General features: G+C 39.7%; 1 protein-coding gene across 3 annotated transcripts in view; it reads right to left on the reverse strand.

The window, feature by feature from the left end:
* The window catches only part of ITGBL1 (integrin subunit beta like 1), a 212,242-nt gene that overhangs the window by 17,205 nt on the left and 170,457 nt on the right, over positions 1-24,580 (reverse strand). For all 3 annotated transcript variants that reach the window (XM_029936470.1, XM_029936469.1, XM_029936468.1), the window contains exon 8: positions 10,930-11,046. In XM_029936470.1, the coding sequence (XP_029792330.1) occupies positions 10,930-11,046 (117 nt within the window). The remainder of the gene's footprint in view (positions 1-10,929; positions 11,047-24,580) is intronic.

Raw genomic sequence — 24,580 nt, forward strand, 5'->3', positions numbered from 1 at the left:
GAGAATGAACTGAGGGTTGAAGGGGAAGGGGGATGGGGGGAAAGAGGTGGTGGTGATGGTGGAGGGCACTTAACCGGAAGAGCACTGGGTGTTGTATGGAAAACAATTTGACAATAAAATATTATGGAAAAAAAATAAAAATAAAAATGTTTCAAAAAAATAAATAAAAATATCCATGCATTTACAGATCATGTACACTTTTTATTGTTAATAAAGATGTTTTGAGAAGGCTGACATGTGGTCTATGATGACTGAACACGACTCACCAACAATTTAATTACATGAAGAATGGTCTTGTGTCACACTAATTTTCTGTTTGCCAGTCATTTTCAGGTTGTAATTTTGGTGTAATCAATGCAGAACTGCTTAAAACTATGTAATTGCTCACATTCGCCTTCAGGTACAATTGCTAATTTGCCCCAGCCTACCAGGACTGGTCTAGTCATCTTTAGCGTTATTGTTAGGAAGGGATAAACAGTGTTAGTTTTTATTTCTCAGGTGCCTGCTGATTAGGTAGGTTTACAGACGTGCTTGACTTTACTCATTCCTTGTTTGCTAAAATACTTAGGCTGTCCCTCTTTGTTCTCTGGCCACACACTGGATGCACAGCGTTCTAGTTCATTTCTCCCCGTGAAAGACCGGGTGAACTATGGCTCGGTGTCTAGGAGTGGACTGAGGAAATGACCCGAATTAGTGATTCTCAGGCTCATTCTCCACTAAACCACACCAGAGGGATGATGTTAATGAGTTTTACACACTCACAGTAGTGAGAGCTGTTAACCACTGGCTGCCACGTGGTGGGGAGGCTAAAGCTTTGTACACAGAGCGCTCACTCCTCTGAGGCACAGGACTGCTGAGTCATAGGATGCCAACTTCCTTCTAAAACCTCTGTAGCTAATGCTTTACGATATCTAAGACAGATGTATTGTTTCGTCCTGTTCTGAAGACGGATATTTCAATCGCTTAGTCTCCGCTATGTACACAGTGTGCACGGATTCCTACTCGGCAGGTAGTACCAGGCACACTGCATTCTTTATGTTTCCTTTTCATCGTAAAGCCACTAGGCGGACATTATAACCCTTACCACACACAAGTGTACTAAGGCAGAGAGACCCAAAAGCCTGTCCAAGTTACTCCAACCAGTAGGAAATAGAGCCAGACTCCAATCCTGATCCGTCGACTATGAGGTTCACATTCATCTTGCTGTGTGGCTCTGCTCACTTAGCGTACAAGAAAATGGTGACCTCTCCTCACTTAAATCCTCCTTGACACACACACCTGTAGGATGTGGGCTTTCTCCAGACAGAATATCAAAATACCCACAGACCATTCATAAACCAAGGTTTGAAAAAAAGTTCTATTCCTCCAAAAAATGTAGAAATACAACAAAACATCACCAGAGATCATTTTCAAGGATGGATTTATGAGTGAGTTTTATTTTGTCCTTTATATTTTTCATGATATGTTTAGTTTTTTTTAAATGTTGAAAAATAAAAAAATTAACGTGAAAGATTTTATCATGCCCTAACATCTAAAGATGAGCAAAATAAAAGAAATGAAGTGAAATAATTTATGTCATAAATGATAAATGAGTAGTTTGAAAAAAATCCTTACTAAGGACAGATTCAAGAGCAGCAGAGTAAGAGTTCTAATGCAAGAAAATGACAGAGGATATTCCTTCCACATGTCAAATATTTTTTTTCATTTCTGTGCCTTCACTTAGCCTTCCTGGACCCAGTGTTATTCACACCCAAGTTTCATACATCTAAAATGTTTTTGTGTTTTTTATTTATTTTTGAGAGACAGAGACAGCATGAGCAGGGGAGGGTCAGAGAGAGAGGGAGACACAGAATCTGAAGCAGGATCCAGGCTCTGAGCCATCAGCACAGAGCCCGACACAGAGCTCGAACCCACAACTGTTAGATCATGACCTGAGCTGAAGCCAGATGCTTAATCGACTGAGCCACCCAGGAGCCCTGCGTTTCATACATCTAAATATTTGCTGTTCAAGGCCCCGGTCAAATGTTCATTTCAACTTGAAGAATTCTTTGATTTCAAACTGAGATCTCTCTGTCTCTCTGTCTCTCTCTGTCTCTCTCTCTCTCTCTTCCCCTCCCTCCCCTTATTTGTGGTTCTCTTAATTTGTAATTTATTCAAAGAAAAAAAACCTTCTTGACATCTTAATCTTAAATTTGAGCATATAATAATTTGAGAGAGAGAGAGAGAGGGAGAGAGAGAGAGACAGAGACAGAGACAGAGACAGAGAGACAGAGACTCATTATACCCATGGGAAGGGTACACATTTGAAGAAAAGACACATAAGCGCACTTACAGTGCATGTCGTGATGTTATAATAATGAAGGTATTGCAGTGTGGAGGAAGTCTAGAATGATTTCAGAGAGGTTCCCTAAAGGAGATAACTTGGAAGACTGATGGAAGAATGTAAAAAGATGAGTTGTTCAAGGAGAAGCAAAGATAAGGAATATAACATCAGGTAAGAGGGACAAAGTCATAACAGATCCAAATTTCTCATCTCCATGCACCTCCACGAAGAAATCATTATTGTAAAACAAGATGAAGACAACTGGTGCCACAAAAGCATTGTCTCCTTCCCCCATCCAATCGCTCGAACCAGAAACTTGGAGTTCATCCTTGAACCTACCCTGCCCTCACGCACATCCTTTAATCGTGGATTTCTGTAAATGCTGCTCAGACTTCCGGGGCAGTGGGGGTCTCTCTAAGCATTTGGCTGACACTTGGGACTAATCTCCCGGGAAGGAAATGGGTCAGGAATCCCTTCCTGGCAGCAGGACAGTACCAGCCTTTCCTCTCCATGTGAGTCCTTGAGCAATTCGTGAGGGTGACAGCTAAATACAGCGGTGTGGGAATTTCTTTCTCTTCAGATAACACAGCCCCGATGCCCAGAGAGGAGATCCATATTGCACTGATGTTGAGTCTTCCCTGACTTAGAGGAAGCCTTATGCCCTAAAGAGCCAAAGTCTCTCCTAATGACTCCTTGAGCATAAGCTCTCAGAAACCCCATGAAGGCATGCGTTCCCATCACACATTCATAGTTGATTCATGATCCCTCCCAAATCGGTTGAAATTTATCAGTCATCGGTCACTGTTACCACAGACAGTGTTGTCTGGTATCACTGGCGCACACCATCTTCATCTGTGTCCAGGGAACCTGAGCTAGGAGCGTAAGAGAGGGTCAGAGTCTCTTGTAGCAAAGTAAGGGTTTTGTTGTAATACGGTTGTCAGGACACACAAGTTTTTCCACCTGTACTGTCCCCTATCTGGCTGAGCCAACTTCACCCCTCTCCAGGTCTCCTCTCAGAAACATCTCCACCCACCAGCCTTTAAAAACAAATTCCTCCCAGCAAGCCATACTTCACTCCAAAGCTAGAGACAGCTTTTCCCTGCCAGGATCATGTTACTACCTTGTTTAAACCCCTTCTATGGCTTCCTATCATCCCTTGAATGAAGCTTCAAATCATTAACATGGTTTTCAAAATATGTTACACCCTTCTCCCCTTTGCATTTCGATCTCCAACCACCCAGGGTGTCTCTCTGGTTCTCAAACGTTCCTGGAATAGGTCACTGTCTTCCCCACAGATGCCCCGCCCATGCTGTTCTCTGTGACTGTGTCACATCTGCCACCAGCACCTGGCTAAGTTCTCCGCGTCCTATTATAAGTACGGTGGTTGTCACTTCCAGCTGATTAGTACACGTGAAGCACGTCTTGAGCACACGCGGTGTTACCGGATAAGGAGGCATCGGAGTTTTCGTGACTCTCTCCCCCTGTGTATTTTCCCACTGAGCGCGCAGCTCTCCTGCGGCAGCCCAGCTCATTGCCATTCCTTGGTCAACGTCTGCCCTTCAGGTTTAATTGTAAGAGCCTGCAGACTCACCACCAGATCTCCAGTGCTGGCAGATAGTGGAGGCTCAATAAATATTTGATGAATTAATGAAGAAATAAATGATAACTTCAGTGTCAACCAGGCAGAGGTTGGAAGAATTTCCATATGAAAACATTTCATTAGAATTTGAAGAGTCTGAAGCTGAGAACAGAGCTAAGAAATCATCTAGAGTATAGGAATGCAACTGATTTCTGTACATTGATTTTGTATCCTGCAACTTTACTGAATTCATTAATCAGTTCTAAAAGGCTTCTGGTGGAGTCGATTGGGTTTTCCATGTAGAGTATCATGTCGTCTGTGAAAAGTGAAAGTTTGACTTCTTCTTTGCCAATTCTGATGCCTTTTATTTCCTTTTGTTGTCTGATTGCTGATGCTAGGACTTCCAGCACTATGTTAAACAACAGTGGAGAGAGTGGACACCCGTGTCGTGTTCCTGATCTCAGGGGGAATGCTCTCAGTTTTTCCCCATTGAGGATGATATTAGCTGTGGGCTTTTCATAGATTGCTCTTATAATGTTTAGGTAAGCTCCTTCTATTCCGACTTTCTCAAGGGATTTTATTAAGAAAGGGTGCTGTATTTTGTCAAATGTTTTTTCTGCATCTATCGACAGGATCATATGTTTTTTTCCCCTTCTTTTGTTAATGTGATGGATCACATTGATGGATTTGCGAATATTAAACCAGCCCTGTAACCCAGGAATGAATCCCACTTGATCATGATGGATAATTCTTTTTATGTGCTGTTGAATTCGATTTGCTAATGCTGACAATGAACTGAGAGTTGAAGGGGAAGGGGGAGGGGGAAAAGAGGTGGTGGTGATGGTGGAGGGCACTTATGGGGAAGAGCACTGGGTGTTGTATGGAAACCAATTTGACAACAAACTATTAAAAAAAAAAAGAAATCATCTGGAGAGACTGTGGGAGAGGCTGTAATCCCTGCAGGGCAACAAACAGCCAGTGGAGAGACATCCGGGAGCCATTTCAAGGGAGATAGAAGATTTATTGGTAAGCTCTGTGAGAGGAAAAACAGAAAGAAGTAAAGTGGTTATAAGAGAAGTGGGAGAAGAAACAGGTAGGACAGGGGTCTCCGAGGCCCAGAGAGGAGACCGTTTCATGGGCGCTGTGGAGTACCTACAACTCCGCGTTTAAACGTGGTCCCACGTTGGGAGAACTGAAAATCACCCAGGATTTGTGTGACTAGGACTTACCAGTAACCTCAGGGAGGGTCAGTTATGTGGAATAATTGAAGGCAGATGAGGTTTCCAAGGGTTCAACACTGAACCAAGAGGAATGCTATAAGCTTAGAGGCCAGAGGGAATGGCATCAAGGAGATAAAAGTCATTTAAGGACATGTGTGTGTTTGAAGGGCAGAGCAGGGCTTTACATGGAATAAGCATGCTGTGAGTATTTGCTGGTTTAGTTACGATTATGTGCTATATACAAGATAAGAGGGGTTTCCTTAGGATAATGGATATTTTTAGATAGACTGAGAAATACAGAAACTTTGGCAATGCATATTGTGACTTGAGGAATCCCAATGGCCAGTGTCTTCTTAATTATGCTCTTCTGTGCTTGGGGGAATCTAGGACAAGCTCCCCCACAAAGGGTACACCGTCGAGAAAGAGCCACTAAAAATATAGCAGTCTCTATGATTTGGTAGCTAAGTGTCAAGTGTGAGGACAAAGACTGCTGTATGCAAAAAGTAGACAGAAGAAAACATTCAGTCTGTCTAAAACCGAACACCAGAAAGTCACAGTTCTGAAGAATAAACTGTTGTTACAAAAGGCATTATTCGTAAGCAAATACAGAGCCCTGTTCCAGAACCCTTAGGCTTCATCACAGTCCACAGCAGAAACTTCTGCCTGTGTTTGTTATGTTTGCCGTTCCCTATGCATCTAACACCAGTAATAATAATATGCAATGTGTGTGCATGTATGTGTATGCCATATGTGTATATACACATACTTAGATGCTGGGTACTTCATACGCATTAACTCCACTAATCTTACAGCAACCCCAAAAAAGAGGTATATTATGATCATCATTTTATAGGTGAGAGAGGGAGTACGTGAACGATCTCAAGTTACATTGTCCGTAAGTGGCAGAGTCAGGGCTGGGAAAAACATGCTCCCACCTGTAGTCTTAACCACTGCACTCTATGCCATTATAGTTCGTAATAGTAAAGTACATTTTCATTTGCATGAAAAACACAGGAACTTGTGACCACCCCATCAACTGGTTTAGTATGCTGTATACCCTAGTACCACAGTTACTATAGGTTCAAACATGTCAATTAATGTCATGTCTCTTGCATTTTCTTTCCAGAGAAGAGCTGAGGCATAGATGAAATTCAAGAGTATGATAACCAAGGCTCAAGTGATTCTTCCCCGAAGCAGTGCTCCGAAAATAAAAGAATTAAAATCACAGTACCTTTATTGGCTGTCCTAAAGAAAGCTCAAGTGCAAAGCTACAGTGGGAGGTAATGTTCCCAGTGAGAACATGAATTACAGTTGATTCTCATTATTTGCAAATTCCGCATTTGAGAATTTGCTTACTCACTGAAATGTATTTGTATCCCTGAAATCCATACTCATTAAAGTTTTCCAGGTCATTTGAGCACACAGGTAGAATGGTTCACGTTCTCAGCTAAGGCGAAAGAAGATCACACTTTGCCTCTTGGGTTAGCCCTTACACTGTAAAGAAGTGTCCTTTCTGCAGTATATTTGGGGCCATGCTTTTCCCATTTTCAGGCTTTTGATGATGATTTTGATGCCTGAGATGGCCCCTAAGTATAGTGCTGAAATGCCTCGTGTACCTAGTGCAAAAAGTCTGTAATGTGCCTTACGGAGAAAATACCTGTCACATAATCTCTGTTCAGGCATGAGTTATAGGGCTGTTGGCCATGAGTTCTATAGTAAAGAATCAACTATGTATTACAGAAGCCTTTAAACAGAAACAGAATACAAAGGTATGTACTGATCTGTTGATGAATACTCCTCTGACCAGAGGCAGGAAGGTGGCCCTATATTTTTCTTAGGATCAATGATTCAGTATTTGCTAATTCAGTGTTCATGGCGACTTTATAGACTACAACTACCATGAATGAGAAAAGAGAGAGTATCTTGTTGCAGAATACTAAACAATGTGAGTGTGTGGACTGTGAGTTATATGTAGCTTTTAGGATAAACATGAGTAGGCCATTGATGGGACATCTCTCCCTCTCCATCCTGGAACTATCCTTCAAGCAATAGGACTGACCCTACAGAGTAAGGACTCACAAGTAAATGACAAGAAAAGCAAAAAACACACTGACTAGTATGTGTAAAGACACATGCATAGGTCCTAGTGAAGGAATGGTGGCAGAATTTAATGCCCCACACTGTCACCTGACCTGTCAGCTCACGGAGCTTTGATGGAGGAGAAGAAGGTAGGAAAAACAAGTCATCGGTACCTACAGACAATCTTTTAAAATACTAGTGTTTCCTAACCCCAAATCTCTCAAGGATATTATTCACATATTGAAGTGGAATTATGAATAACACAATATTTTCAAGGAAAATGTCCAAGAATTGTTTTCCTTTACATACTTGAAAGATATTTGGAGATCTTTGGTCAATAAAGTGTTTTTAATAATATTTAAAATACGAAATTAAATGCATAGGTCATTTTTCTTCTTAGATCTGGTTGCTAAAATTTAAGAAAACAGCACTGAGAGAATGCATCCAATCATAGTGATCCAAGGTGCTATGCGTATCCGGCTGCCGTATGTCTGCTGCCTGGGCTGTGCCCTACCATAAGCACACAGGAGCAGGGGCAAAGTCCTGTCCGAACTCAAAAATGCTTTCAGTTGCATGATACCATCTCTATTCGGTAAGATCAACCACCTAAGAATTCACTCCTCACTGTGTGAATAAGGATCGTCCAAGTGGTAACCAAGGCTACCGCAGGAAGATAAGGTGTGTTAGCATGTCTACGGCTATTGTCTAATCTACTGGGTTACATCCTATATAAAGAGAGGCCGGATTGGATGGTTGGCAGAATCTAAACAGTACTGAAGAATGAGACTACCCAGAGAAGATACTCCCCCCACCCGGCATGGGAGGTGTGTTCCTTTGGCAGATATATTTTGGCAGCTGCAGATGTGCCTGCCAATATCATCCTTACTGTTATGGGGACTTCCACCTGGTGCTTCCGGGGCTCTTGGCCCCAAGGCTGTCTCTGACCAGAGAAGCCTGCTCTGAGATCGTGCATGGAGGCAAGCTGAATGTAGCAGGTGAGCTAATGCCACCTAGAAGCAGTCCTCAACCAATGACTGATGGGTAAATAAGAGCTGTGTGCTAGGGGTGCCTGGGAGGCTCAGTCAGCTGTGGGTATGACTTGGGCTCAGGTCATAATCTCATGGCTTGTGAGTTCAAGCTCTGTGTCTGGTTCTGTGCTAACAGCTCAGAGCCTAGAACCTGCTTTGGATGCTGTGTCCCTCTCTTGCTCTGCCCTTCCCTGCTCATGCTCTGTCTCTCTCTCTCTCTCAAGAATAAATAAAATATTAAAAAACGATAAAAACAAAAAAAAAAGAACTGTGTGATTAACTTGGGCTCCCAGAGTCTCAGCTCCTGTCCTCGGATGAAGCTCCAGTTAACTGTCACAGTAACTGGATGGATAACTCCGTCTTAACTGACTGCCTTCCCTTTCCCACTCTCCTACCATGTCTCTTTCACCTTTCCAATTAATTCCTTGCACTCAAATCCTTATCTCTGAATCTTACTTCCCACAGAATTCCCCTACAGAGGGTTCTAGTCTCTGGCACAATTATATTTCTCATCAAACAGCAAGTAGTTGGTGTCCTGGTTTATACATTGGTCTTTTACTAGTTTGGCTAGAAGAAATCCATTTCCCTGGGGCACAGAAAACTGGGTAGATGGACAAAATACAGAGTATGGACAAGCAGAGTCAAGTATTAGTCTAAAAAATTACTACTTTGTGAGATGTCCTCTCTTTTACCTAATACATGTTTGATCTCATCTAGCAAGGAGTTATACAGATTCGCTGTCATCTTTGATTTCCTCCCCAAAATTGTAGAGCAAGGTGCACTGGGAGCAAGGAGTATATAATTTATAAGTATGTAGATGTATCAGGTTTCTACAATATCAACCGTTTCAAACAAGTTACTGGGGCAGATGGGCAGGGAGACGCAGGTGAAGCAGACAATCCGTGTCAGAGATATGACCATGCTAATAAGAGCAGAGATGTGTATGTGGTTTTTTGTAGGGGCCCCGTAGGCTTTAGAGCCAATTGTAAGAACTAAATGAGTTAGGGGGCACCTGGGTGGCTCAGTCGGTTAAGCGTCCAACTCCTGATTTCCGTTCAGGTCATGATCTCACTGTTCATGAGTTCAAGCGCCCCATTGAGCTCTGCTCTGACAGCTTGGAGCCTGGTTGGGATCCTCTGTCTCCCTCTCTCTCTCTGCTGTTCCCCTGTTCTCTCTCTCTCTCTCTCTCTCTCTCTCTCTCTCTCAAAAATAAAGATGTTTAAAGAAATAATTAAATAAGGGGCACCTGGGTGGTTCAGTCGGTTAAGCGTCCAACTTCAGCTCAGGTCATGATCTCACAGATCATGAGTTCGAGCCCCACGTTGGGCTCTGTGCTGACAGCTCAGAGCCTGGAACCTGCTTCAGATTCTGTGTCTCCCTCTCTTTCTGACCCTGCCCTGCTCACTCTCTGTCTCGCTCTCTCAAAATAAAATAAAGGTATAAAAATTTTAAAAAGAAAAGAAATAATTAAATGAGTTAGTAAACATAGAGCACTTACCAGAAAAATAAAAGGACTACAATCATTTTAGATATTTCTGATAACTGATACCAGTGGAGAAAAAGAGATCTAAACTAAAAATAATATTGATAAAAAGTCCAAATAGTTTGATGTCACCCCGGGGAAAAGTGTGGTCTCAAGAAAGATCTGTGAGATGAATGTCAGAGCCCACATCTTGGGTTCTGCCACTTTTTCGTTACAGGACATTGACGCCTCCAACCTGACTCCCTGTCGCATCTGCGAACTGCAGAAGGCAGAAGCGATCCCTTGGGGCTGTGAGAGGGCCTCTCTCCTCGGTTCACAGAGAAAGGAAAGAACGAAGGATGTTTGCTTGAATCGCCAGTGTGTTACAGCCGGCCAGCGAGAGAACAGAGACAGAGGTGGGGGTGTCAGATAGATGGTGTCCCCACTTTTGGTCAGTTGCCCGTGCATTTTGGTTATTTCCCGATCACAGCACCCAATCACATTATGACCATTCTGAAGAGAGATGGACTTTTTCAGCACGATTGCACACCCAGCCAGTCCCCACGATGGCACCTGACGCCTGCAGGGAGCTGCGGTCAGCAGGGGTCCAGTCTCTATGACAGGAACTTTTGCAAGACTGAAACAGGAGAATGAGGTTGGCCTGTCCCCTCGGCCACACAAACCTCGGACAGACACTGTCACGTTTGCCCTCGGGGACCGTCATCTGTGCCACACTCCCTCTGCTGCCTGGCATCTCTCTGTGTCACCCTTGCTCTGCAGATTATTACCATCAGGGAGCGCCTGTGGGGTCTCCAAGCGTCATGGAAATGGAATGTCTATCTTTTCTGCTTTGTAGGTAGAGTGTGAACGGATTGCTTTTCTTTTTTCACATTCACAGATAATATTTCCTTTCCTACCAGTTTTTATTAGCAGAGTAAGAAACATTTCCAGCAGACCAGGTGCAGCAAAGCCTGTCACTACCTTCCCAAGACTTAGCATAATCTCAGTGACCTTTTGTGACCAGCAGGCTACGTATGTTCACATATCCCTAAGTCAAGAGTCCAAGAAAATAAAGATCATTACAAACCGAATTATGTAATGCTTGTAGGTCTACTCGTATGTTGCCTTCAGGTTATCTTCTTTTACTAACAGAGTTTTCTTTTTTAAAAAAAGAAGAAGTAGGTATGAAAGGCAGGCGAAGCTGGCTGCAGGTGGCCGAGGCCGTGAGAAGTGCTTACCCCCGCAGACCGTGCCGTCCAGGCCCTCACAGCGGCGGCCGTCGCATTCACACGTCTTGCCGTACACCCTGGGGTCCCCCGGAGGGTAGCAGGTGCACTTGCCACATTCACATTTACCTGCAAAACGCACAGGGAGGGCACACTTGTTAGGAGGGCCATGGAATCGTCTGGGCTTTCAAAGGACACAAACAACTAACACACTGTGGAGTCCATTCCTGCTGTGCCTGGAAATATTTCCACAAATAGCTTTTCTTACCTGCCTCCGGCAAGACCAAGGCCAAGCGCCAAGGAGGCTGGGGACCAGAGCGATGCTTCTGTTTCATTCAGCTTTCTAAATTTTTTAATGTTTTTATTTATTATTGCAACAGAGACAAACAGAGCATGAGTGGGGGAGGGGCAGAGAGCAAGGGAGACACAGAATCCCAAGCAGGCTCCAGGTTCTGAGCTGTCAGCACAGAGCCTGATGTGGGGCTTGATCCCATGAACCGTGAGATCATGACCTGAGCTGAAGCTGGAAGCTTAACTGACTGAGCCACCCAGGTGCCCATGTTTCATTCAGTTTTCTGAACTGAATTCCATTATTAAACCCTCTGGGCGTTTCATCTTCCACTTAGTGTGATGATACTAAATTGTATATATTTTGACATGACTTAGGATAACGTCGTCATTTAAAAAATATTTTATGTATTTATATTGGGGCTCTATCTGCCACATAAGCAAACAACGAGGGGATGTTGTAGGACAATTTGGCATCAATTTGGTAATTCATAGAACTCACTTTAACAAGGAACATGGGTCAAAGTGCGTGACCCAAACCTCAGTATTAGTCTTGACTTGAAATTTTAAAGTATAAGCAGTTTTTGGCATGAGTTTGACTCAGTCTGGGAATTCCTTAACTATTGTCATTACAGCTTTCGTCATTATTTCTTGAGCTGTAACTACGTGTCAAACACTATAATTCTTGAATGCCATCATTTTGTTTTCACTATGCCACACACTGACCAGCATTATTATTATCATTTGACTAAACAGGAAACAGAGATGTACTGAAGCCAAATTCCTTTCCACGGTGAACCGGCTCATAAGGAATAGATTCAAAATTTATATCTGTTCTTATTAACCTTAGGGTTTGTGCACTTAACCATGAAGCCACGCTGCATTTTAATGTACTCCACGCAGCACCACAAGGCTATACAAGAAAGAAAATTTCCCTTTGTCTGAGGAATCAGAGCTGGTTTGGCATAAATTCAGCTGGGGGATGACTCCAAGACATCTGTTACTCTCTGTCATTAGCCCAACTATCATAATTACACACCCACTGAAATGATCATAAGACACTTCAGGGCTGACCCTGCAATGTTGTTAGTCATTCAGTTGCTGCATTCGGATCTTGTTAAAGAAATTCTGAGTTGGTAGATGATGGAAGAAAGGAAAATTAGTATTTCGAATCGTATAATTTCAGAGCTGTAATTAAAGACAATCTAATGCAGTGATTCATAATCTTTTCTGGCAGAAGTGGCAGGGTCATGGTCCCTTTGAGAATCTGGTGAAAGACATTGCAAGACAGGGTGTTGTTCTGATTGCCCTTCAACCTGTCTCTCTTCCTACTTAGAGACGGGCCCGAGCTCAGAAGGTGGCGGAGCCCTTCTCCTTCCCCAGGGATATACTCCCTCCGCCTGGGCACTGGTGGACAGAAGAGGGACACGCCGGACACTCTCAGCCAGGACTTTGATTCTTGAGGTCGACAGCAAAGTGCGGGGTCTGCGACAGCGTTTGCAAGAGCGACAGCACAACAGTGAGTGTCCATGAGTGCAGGAGCCCGGCACTCAGTTCCAAAGCAATGGCCGCAGGGGCTAGTTCTCAGTACAACCTTCCTTCTTCGGGCTGTTGCACGAACTGGTTGTCCAAGTTTGTCCTCTGCACCCAAACCCTTCCAATACAGTCCTTTTCCAGCCCAGGTAAGGAGGTTGGTTTCTGTTGCCCACAGACAAGAGCTCTAACTGGTAGACCCCAGATCTCTCCTTGGAAAAATACACTGGCACTCATTTATTTTTTTATAAAATGTCAGGAGGATCCATGATTTCCCACAGTGAACTTAGTAGATGAGGAAATGCATGCAAGCGGAGGCTAAATGATTTAGCTAAGGCCAGTGAAGTAGACATTAGCAGGGTTGGTGCCAGAACCCAGATTTCAGGATCCCCGGCTACCTTCTGGTGTGTGTGAATGACAGAAAATATCCAGTCTGTGGAGACAAAGAGACTAACTATAGAATCATCAACAGCACAAGCACATACAGTTGACTAGTCCTCCATGGACAGATATGGGAAACATCCGCCACATTACTCCTGAGAGGGAATGTTATCAAGTCAACACCAATTTTTGAGTTTGAGGGCATGTGTATTTGTGTTGACAATCTTATTAACATTTTAAGGCATCCGGGAAGTTTCCCAGATATGCATTATCAGTTCCTGTGCCTCTCTGGAAAGAATGATAGAAATACTGGCATATGTGTTTGGATATCATGATTTCATTTATTTCATTATGGATAGTTTCTGTCTTGTATTTCTTCTATAAAGTTACACTGAGAAGTGTTCATATTCAGTCCTAGGTTCATTTTTCCCCTAGTAGATTATAATTCAGGTGTTCTTTTTCAAATATAGAGAATAATTAGCCGCTCTGCAATTCTTGGTGTGGTTTTTTTGGTCATGAATCTGTTGGGGTTTTAAAAAGCTATATTAAGCCAACTGTTAGCTGAATTACTTTATGGCTATAGATGAAATGCAGTTTATAGGCTATAGAAGCTTCACATGAAAACACGAAAAAAGTCATAAATCAAAACAGGCTAATTTATTACAGACAGAAAGGCACTGAAGAGTAAGTTGTTCATGCAGTCCACATATTAAAGTGCCTTATTTTGCTGCCTTAGGTCACAACTTCAGTCCAGTCCCAACCAAGACATACACTGGTAAGGACAATTTTTGCTCCTCTTTCAGGATCCAATGTCACCAAATCCATGATACTTGCACCCCGCTACTCACATACCTTTACAAATAGAGCAGAATCAACTACCTTCTCATGTGTCCTTATGATGTTTGGATGAATATGTATTGAAAAGATGTGCTAGACAATCATCACAAGTAAATAGTTCAGTAATATTCCCACAATGCCTGAGCTTTAATGATAGAACTTGAATTTAGAATAAGATGTCTCTTCCAGAATACATATGCCTTTCCAATTGTCAGAAAAATTTCATTTGCATTTCCCACAGTTACACCGATGAAATATGTCTCACAGGAAGCTCACCGCCTTTACTCACAAACCTACTTCTCTTCCTCTGTCCTGTTATTGGGAGAAGGTTACCATCATTTGATCTGCCACCTAACCTTTAAAAAAATTTTTTTAAACATTTATTCATTTTTGAGAGAGAGATAGAATACAAGTTGAGGAGGGCAAAGAGTGGGAGACACAGAATCCAAAGCAGGCTCCAGGCTCTGAGCTGTCAGCACAGAGCCCGATCCAAGTGGGGCTCAAACCCATGAACGGTGAGATCATGACCTGAGCTGAAGTTGGAAGCTTAACCGACTGAGTCACCCAGGTGCCCGGATCTGTCACCAGATCTTAAAAACACACGAAGACATAATTGATTCCTTTCTAAACGATTCTCCTCCTTCCGGTTTGAAATTTCATAAGATCCACTTTCTTTTTCTTTTTTAAGTTCACTTATTTATTTATTCAGAGAGAAAGAGAGAGAACAGGGAAGGGTCACAGAGAGGGAGAGAGAGAGAAACTCAAGCAGGCTCCATGCTATCAGTATGGAGCCCAATGTGGGACTTGATTTCACGGATCATGAGATCATGACCTAAGCCAAAATCAAGAGACAACCTACTGAGACATCCAGGTGCCCCAGATCCACTTTCTTAGAACGTGCCTAGGATTATGTGATCCCCTTTCAATTGATGGTCCCATGGGACCTTCAAGGCAGATATCAAATTCCTCAGCAGAGAAGAGCTCTCCACACCTGATCTAACTCGCCTTTCCAAGTATCTATCCGATGTTCACAGTACACTCATGTTCAGAGACTTTCCTTTTTCTCCATTTCTTCTCTCTGGTGTGCATTCTACCATTTTCTCTATGCCTTCTAATCCAGTATTCAACAACCATCTCAGGCCTCCTCTCCTCTAAGAAGCCTTCCTCGCCATCCTGTTGGGTTACCGTGAAGAATTGTTCTTTCCCTCTGATCCCACAGTAATTTGTTCACAGCACTAGTAGATCACTGAATGCAAACATTATACTAGATAAGTACAAGCTTGAATTGACCACAAATACTGAACTCTCTGTGATCCAGGCTGACAGTGAGATTTATATCATTTTGGCAGCCAACAAAGTTCTTTGTTGATGGAGTATGAAACACAGATTTATTGTCTTTTACTTTTGTAATAAGAGATTGGATCCAATCTCTTTCCTTTATTTGCTAAATGATATTATTATTTCAATAACTCTTTTAGTGTTGTGAAGAGATAAACATAGCTTCTCAAATGACTATCAATATTCACATAAGTAAGAATGAAGGATAATGGAAGTTTGTACATCTAGCACTAACAAGTGCCATTTTATGTTAACAAATTAGGAGAAGAATCTAAAGAAAGATATACTCGAAGAAATACAAATAAGCCAAGTAATTTTTGAAACGATAACTCAGAAACAGATGGAAAGGACAGAAATAACTACTTGAGAAGAAATTAATTCAGCCAACATGATCAATATCATCCAACCAAAACTTATGTGAACTTTACACTGAGTCTGTCCATTCTTGTCCAAGCAGATAATCTTTAAGTACACACAAAAAGTCGGACCACTGATAGCATTTTATATGGTATGGCAATCCCTATATATCCAGGGCAGATATCAAGAAATTCTGATTTAAAAAGATTTTACTTAAACATTTCAAATTCCACACTCCCATAAAATAAAGAAAAACTCTGAAACTGACCAAACGCAGTCCATACTGCTCTGCACAACTAGTCATTTTAACAAATGAAATACACCTCACTTTAAATATCATCTTTAGGGGTGCCTGGGTGGCTCAGTTGTTTAAGCGTCCTACTTCGGCCTAGGTCATGATATCACGGTTAGTGGGTTTGAGCCCTGCGTCAGGCTCTGTGCTGACAGCTAGCTCAGAGCCTGGAGCCTGTCTTCAGATTCTGTGTCTCCCTCTCTCTCTGACCCTCCCCTGCTCATGCTATTTCTCTATCTGTCTCAAAAATAAATTTAAAAAAACATTAAAAAAAGATAAATATCATCTTTAAGTTTTCTTATACTCACTAAGAGAGCTAAACACATGCATATTTTTGTCTTGAAGAATATTTATTATTAAGTACCATCTTAAAATGTAAAGCCCCAATGAACTTATTCCAAATGGTTTCACATATGAAATTCATCAAACTTGAAGACTATGTTTTGTGTGAATCACTTGATCAGATATAGGAGTATCATTCTCAGCAAGGGATACTGAAGTCTGTAATTTCTGGTATCTTACATAGCCTATTTCATTTCACTAGGTATTAACTCTAAATAAACGTGTTGCAGAATGATATTTTCAAATATTACACACTTGTTTTGAGAATTATTGACAAAATTTACTATTGTTATTGGGAAACTGAATGGTCAACATTTTAAATATTTGTTTTAATAGAAAATCTGTATGGTGTGTAGACATTTGAGAAGATTCTCCCTTCTAAATTATATGGGACATACAAAGCAAAACCATAATGACATTCTACCCCAAACCAACCACATGAGCAAACATTTAAGAACTGACTGTAACAAGTTTTGGAAATGGTGTAGAAACGCAGGGCATATTTTTACCGCTGGAAGGGTTTTAAATTGGCAGAATATTCTGGAATACTGCTCAGTATGATCTAGTAAGGGTAATATGCATAATCTATGAACCAGCAACTCAATTCTTGGTCCTATTTACTGGAGAAAATTATATTCATTTGTACCAGGAGATGTTCCAGAACGATCATAGCAACACTATTCCTAATAGTCTCAAAGGAGACGCAAATATCCATCAGTGACAGAATATATAAATGTCAGTGACAGTCTTATGTAGAGACGTGGACATGGCTACGGTGAAGGTGGCCCTGCTGCCTGCCACCTCATGCCTGAATCTTCAAAACATAATGCAGAGCACACGAGGTCAGCCACAGAATGACATATATTGTTTGAAATAGTTCAAAACAGGCAAGTCTAAATATCATAGTGTTTAGGAATATGTATTTAGGAGGAAAACTTTAAAGAAAGGCATAGAGGGTCTGGTTTCCTGGGTGGCTCAGTCGGTTGAGTCTCTGACTCTTGATTTCAGCTCAAGTCCTGATCCCAGGGTCCTGGGATCAAGTCCCATGGCAGGGTCTGCATGGAGCTTGCTCAATGGGGGCCTTCTCCTATCCCCCACTCTCTCCAAACTTCCCTTTTAAGGCCTCATCTCCACGGGGCACAGCCTTCAAATCATCAGTGACTAATGACTCTATGCTCTATGAGGAGATACAAAGATAAACAAGATAGACACTAAACCCTAACCTCATGTATAAATAGTTAAGGAAGTCCCTTCATGAACTAGTTGGGTAAACTCATACTGCATTAGATGTTAATGACCAACGGAATCTCCTCCACTACTGCCAATGATATGCTTGTGCATTTGTGAAGGATTATAATCTGGAATTTTCACCACATCTTAGATGTATGGACCTGAATACCAATGGTTAGAGACTGAAAACATCTTCAGAAACCATAACTGAAAACACAACACACAATCAAACACACAAATTATTTCTATCCTATAGGTTGACATTTGAGGTGTTTAGGTGGAGAATGATACTTCCTTCAAACTATGCCACACAGAAAACATGTTCATGCTCAAGAATAGATTCAACTGGGCTCATCAACCTTGAATATCTGTACCAATTCGATCACTCCATCAATCATTCATTCAACAAACACATTTTGAATATCAACTATAGGTTAAGTATTATGCTAGATACTGAGATACAAAATAAAGGAGAACATTTAAAAACTTTCAATAGTGGAGGAAATAAAGGTAAAATACACAAGCACACACACCTGGCAGGGTTAGAAAAAGTTTTTGATAAAGATGACCTGGACGTGGGAATAAGTCTCAAAAGTGTTTGTTAAATGTCAGTAAGGTAAAGAGAAAAGGAAATACATTTTGTGGCAGAGATACAACTAAAACCATGGCATCTGACATTAAATAAATCTAGGTTCTACTCTTGGTATGTCCACTGTTAAATGTAATTCCTTGAAAGAATCAGTTAAACCTAATTTGTCATGGCTGCGTGATGGGAATAATAATAAAACTGGTCACAATGTTATTGTCAATGCTAAATGTTGCAGGCACATAAAGTACCTAAGACAGGGCCTGACACGTGGTAAGTGCTCAATAAACAATAGGTGTTACTTACATTTTTACAATAGAAAAGCTGTTGGGAAGCTTGCATCTCAATTACTTACATAAAATCCATTCCTTTCCTATGCCATTTCTCTAAACAAATAAACAAACACCAGTATTTCCTGATGCAGAATGAGATCAACGAGGAAGAGCACTATGTTATCAACTGCACCTGTTAGCGCAGTAACAGCAGGCACACTCTCTCTGACCTTATTTTCTTTCACTTTTTAAAATGGTAAAAAACCACACTTGCAGTACACGCTCAATAGCTAGATAGTAATTAGAGGCTCACATAAAACAGCAAAGAGATTAGCACTTTACTAACACAGTCCTCCTTCGTCTAAAATAATAGGTTTACCATAGCAACCTGATTTCACTAGAAAAACTCCTGCCAAATGCATCGAAGTCCTCCTGAAATTTCTATGAGATGGAATTAAACACTTGAGAACTATAATATTCTGTACCATTTCATGCAAGTACAAATATTTTGTGTTTGAGAATGAAGTAATCTCCCATCAGACATTTGAAAGAGAAGAAGAACCTTTCACCTCCCAAAATGGGAGGTGAGACTTACAATTCAAGACACATTGACATCACAATTACCAGCCAAGGAAGAGTTGCTCATGACTTTTAAAAACATGGATAAATGTCAATTTATGTTTGAACTCGCGAGGACTAAAGTAATCAATCATGGAATATGTGAGGAAATGAGACATTTAAGCAAATGTAGAGCCAATATAATTTTCTGTTGCCTGCCCGAAAAAGTGTATAAAATTGAAAATTTCCCATTGGCGTACTAGGTCTCACTTTTCTCTAAATATTTTCCAATGTATCAAACAAAGCATCACAGAGGAGGTCTGTTAGGCTTCTAAATTAGATTATCTCACCATTTCAACCTTAAGATAGTTTCTAAAATAACAATTACTCAAGATTCTTTTTTTTTCTGACCAAAGCATTCATAAATTAGGGAGCAATATCACATTCATTTGTCACTGAAACTCAGACACCAAGCAGCAGGTCGAAGGTTTAAAAAGTCAGTGAATGACTGAGGTTAAGAAATATGGAACTTCAGTAATTGATGAGTGTGACGAATATCAATTAAAATAAGAATCTCTTTCTTCCTAGCTGGTAAACCCATTAACTGGACAATGAATGGTACCTTGTTTCAGAAACAAGATCTGGGGACTCTGCAAACATAAATCCTATCATATCCGGGCCATTTCTTGATATTGACTTTAATGATTCCATTCTAGGTCATAAATAAACACATACAACTGTAATTCACAAAAGACTCTATGGGGTAAATGCCATAGGACAATCACAAGCAAGAAATGCCATTCACCAATGGCCAGTGCTGTGGTTGACAGAATCAGAGAAATGTTTTAACAAAAAGTTTCTTGAAAATAAACTTTATTTGGGCAACGGAAGGGGAGTGTGGAATCAGGCCCTAGTTACTTTTAAATTCTTGGTTTTTGTCACTTCAAAAAAAAATTCCAAAGTGTAAGTGAATATACCACTTCCTTAATACACATTTCAGGAGTGTTAATTAAATTGATTTGAAATAACTGTGAACTTTCTCCCCACCTCAGAGATAATTAGGAAATTTATTTAACAAATTGAACAATGAAATCTATATCACAAAAATAATACATTTCCTATGAATGACAAGGTAGGCTTTGAAAACTAAGAAAAAAATAACCAAAAAACGATGTTTCCTGCTGAACAATGAAATCTATATCACAATGAATAATATATTTTCGATGAATGACAAGGTAGACTTCGAAAACTAAGAAAAAAATAACCAAAAAGCAATATTGAATTATTTTTTTATTCTAAGACTGATTTCACCAAATCATGAAACATTAGAAAAAACACTGTGTATATATAAGTGTAAACATAGTATGAAAATGTATATACATAAGTTCATTCACATTTGAAGGTGACACAACTCCATGGGAGCAATTTATCCTCAAATGGCTCTTGTAAAAAAGCTCTTTACAGTATTCTTAGGTCTTCTAAGTTTGAAATTGTTTAAAAATAAAAACATTTTAAAATTTAAAACTATGTAATTAAAATTCTAAACATAATGTATCTAAGTAGCTGAGTTTTCTTAAAAAAATAAAGTCTTATCAATAATTATGCATATGCCTACTCAGGCGTTTTACATTCAGTTTCGGGAAATATTCTTTAACATTATATTCAGGATTTAAGCCAATTTTTTCAATAATGCAGTGTCAAACATATGCAGAGCCTGGGAACTGCACAGCCAAAACTGTCAGAAATTCAACAAACTTAAAATTTATAAATATAGTAACTTTACTTTAACTTCGGTATTTTACAGCACAGTTGGCATATTCAGAATTAACAGGTAAGAGTAATAAAACAGAGCTTAATGTACTGTAATAAATAACATTCTACCTATCAGAGTAGTCCCTAATGGAAGGCCCTGCCTGACAGGGGTTAGCTCCCTAAGAAGGGAAACTCAGAAAGACCTAAGACAGAATTTAATATTGACCACTTATAGGCTCTATAATGTAGGGAATAACCTAATCTATCAATTTAAAAATTTTCAAAATTGGGAATAACTACTTAATCAGTTCCTCTAAAGATACTGAAATAAAAATCTATTTGTAAGTATTACTATAGTTTGGGTTTCTTTTTTTTAATTTTTAAAAATATTTTGTTTATTTTTGAGAGACAGAGAGAGGAGGGGAGGGTTCAAGAGAGAGGAAGACATAGAATCCAAAGACAGGCTCCAGGCTCTGAGCTAGCTGTCAGCACAAAGCCCAACACGGGGCTCGAACCCACAAACCATGAGATCTTGACCTGAGCCAAAGTCAGACACTTAACCAACTGAGCCACCCAGGTGCCCCTATAGTTTGGGTTTCTCAAGTACCACTATGGTGTTGGTTTGTGGCACAGTACTTACCATTTTAAAATTAAATAAACACATAACTTAAAGAGTAAAAAGCTTCCATAAATAGATCCACATATATTATAATTTTATATATTTCTTATATTATTGGAAGTAGTATTCCACTTTTCACAGCCTAATATGCTTCTACCTTAGTATGAACTTCCAATTTCTTTTTTCCTCTGACAACAATACGTTTCAGGTAACTCATGGATTCTATATTAAATAATGCTATTTCTTTAAAAGGGATTTTATAATGACATTATTTTTCAACAAAATCCTATTGCACGTGAAATTCCTATCTCCATTTTGCCAAGCTTCAACAATCATGTTTGACCAGCAAAAATCCAGCTATAAGATTAAGTCAAAGGCTTCCAAGCAGCCTGGATTTAAGTAGTCAAGACCCTAAAGAAAAAGAAACCATAGGGATGTAAGTTCTACCTTCTATGCAAATAATCCTCTTCCTGTATTTGTGAAATCTGAAACATCTTAGGGCAAGGAAAAAGTAACATCCAAAAAATCTATAAAATAAACAGAGCTTTTGACTTTGTCTAGCTAGAAAAACGGTAATTGGAATTCAGCAACCTTTGAAAAAGAGGCCATTGATAAACATCATACAAACATCCCAGGTTTTGCTTTAGAAACGGTTTCAAATCCTAACTGGAGTGAAGTTATCTATCTTCTTTAGCACATGTCTGCTGGAAAAAAACATCTCTCCAAGAAAGATAATATCACTTACAAAATTCTACCAATTTAATTAAACAGTATTTGTGATTGATACAAAAATAACACATATGTCAAAAGATAGGGTAAAGTGACCAAAAATGAACAAGAAAAAATAGACAATAAAAAGAGATCCAAAAATGATACAGGAGACTAAACTAGAATTATTAGTAATGGACTTTAGACTAAAACTATGATCAATATATTCAAGAAGCTATGTTACTAAATGGAGAAATTCACCAGAGAATTATATGTCAAAAAATAAAATGGAAATTCTAAATTAAAAAATATACTAAATGAAATTAAAACTGAATAAGAGATACATTGGTAGAATAGACACAGAAGAAGAGACAATTAGTAAACTGGAAGTAAGTTGGTAGACACCTACACTGAAGCATAGAAAACAAAAAGAATGGGGGGAAAGGAGCATAAGAGACCTACTGGACATGAAATAATATCTCATGCATCTAGTTGGTTCCCAGAAATAAAAGACAGAATAAGGTAGAAATAATATTTTAAGAGATAATAGAAAAAACATTTCTAATATGGGCTGAATTGTGTCCCCCCACACCCCACCCCCAGATCATCTGTTGAATTCCTAATCCCCAGTACCTCAGAATGTAACTCTATTTGGAGATAGGATCTTTAAAGAGGTAATTAAGGTTAAAATTGGCCATTCAAGGGAGCCTCAATCCTGGAGATTTTATAAAAGAGAACATTAGAACATAGACACACCAAGGGAAGATCATGTGAAGACACAGAGAGACTATGGTCACGTACAAGCCAAGAAGAGAGACCCTCAGAAAAAATAAACCATGATCACATTCAACCTTGGACTCACAGCTTCTAGGACTGTGAGGAAATAAATTCTATTACGTAAGCCACCCACTTGGTAGTAGTTTATTATGGCAGCCCTAGTAAACTAAAACAAGTGTTGAAAGAATTTGAACTATAGATTCGAGAAACTTCATGAAGCTTAAGGAGAATAAATATATAGAAAACCACAAACCTTAGGTGAGACACAGCATAGTCAATTGCTGAAAGACAAAAAGTAAGTCTTAAAAGTAGTCAGAGATAAAAAGATGCATTACCTTCAAAGAAAAAATGCAAGAATACTGACAACCAAGTAATAAAAATGAATGCTTATGCCAGACGGCAATGGAATGACATCTAAAATTTTGAAAGATACTGTCAAACTATAGTTCTATGCCTAACAAAAATATCTTTCTAATTAATGACAAAATGAAAGCACCTCCAAACAGAAACTAAAAGAAGTGATGACCAGAAGAGCTTTATCAGAAAAAAATATTAAAGAAAAAGTTCCTCACACACTATGAAAATGACCCAAAATATAAACACTATAATATTGAAAAACAAAACCTAAATATAGGGTAAATATAAATGAAAAATGTCTATAGAATTAAAATAATCTCTTATAAAAGTCAAAGGCTAGATTTTAAATTTCAAGATGCTGTAATAACCTTGACAACATAATCACACAAGGGCATTAGGGAAAAAGGATGTTACGAATCATTCTCTCACAAACTTTGAATCCAGGCATTTTCTTTTCTTTCTTTCTTTGTTTACTTAATTTATAAAAATAAATCCAAGTTAGTTACCATATGGTGTAATAATGATTTCAGGAATAGAACACAGTGATTCATCACTTAACTCATCCCAACAAGTGTCCTCCTTAAAGCCCCTTACCCATTTAGCCCATTCCCCCAGCAAACACCCCTCCAGCAACCCTCAATTTGTTCTCTGTATTTAAGAATCTTTTATGGTTTGTCTCTCTCTGTTTTTATATTATTTTTCTTCCCTTTCCTTATGTTTATCTGTTTTGTATCTTAAATTCCACATATGAGTGAAATTATGTGATATTTATCTTTTCTCTGACTTATTTTGCTTAGCATAATACACTTTAATTCCATTCACGTTGTTGCAAATGGCAAGATTTCATTATTTTTGATCACTGTGTATAGGAATATACACTATATATATAGTATAATATTCTATTGTGTATAGGTATATACACTATAGTGTATATACACTATAGATAAGATATATATCTATATATATCTATATATATATCTTCTTTATCCGTTCATCAGTCAATGGACATTGGGCTCTTTCCTTACTTTAGCTATTATTGATATTGCTGCTATAAACATTGGGGTGCATGTGCCCCTTTGAATCAGCACTCCTGTAGCCTTTGGATAAATGCCTAGGATTGCAATTGCCGAGTTGTAGGGTAGATCTATTTTTAATTTTTTGAGGAATCTCCATACTGTTTTTCAGAGTGGTTGCACCATTTGCATTCCTACCAGCAGTGCAAGAGTTCCTCTTCCTCTGCCTCCTCACCAACATCTGTTGTTGCCTGAGTTGTTAATTTTACCCTCTCTGACAGGTGTGAGGCGGTATTTCTCTGTGGTTTTGATTTATATTTCCCTGATCATGAGTGATGTTGAACACTTTTCATGTGCCAGTTAGCCATCTGGATGTCTTCTTTGGAAAAGTGTATATTCATGTCTTTTGCCCATTTCTTCACT

The sequence above is a fragment of the Suricata suricatta genome, chromosome 4 (assembly GCF_006229205.1).
Source record: "Suricata suricatta isolate VVHF042 chromosome 4, meerkat_22Aug2017_6uvM2_HiC, whole genome shotgun sequence".
Classification (NCBI taxonomy): Eukaryota; Metazoa; Chordata; class Mammalia; order Carnivora; family Herpestidae; genus Suricata; species Suricata suricatta.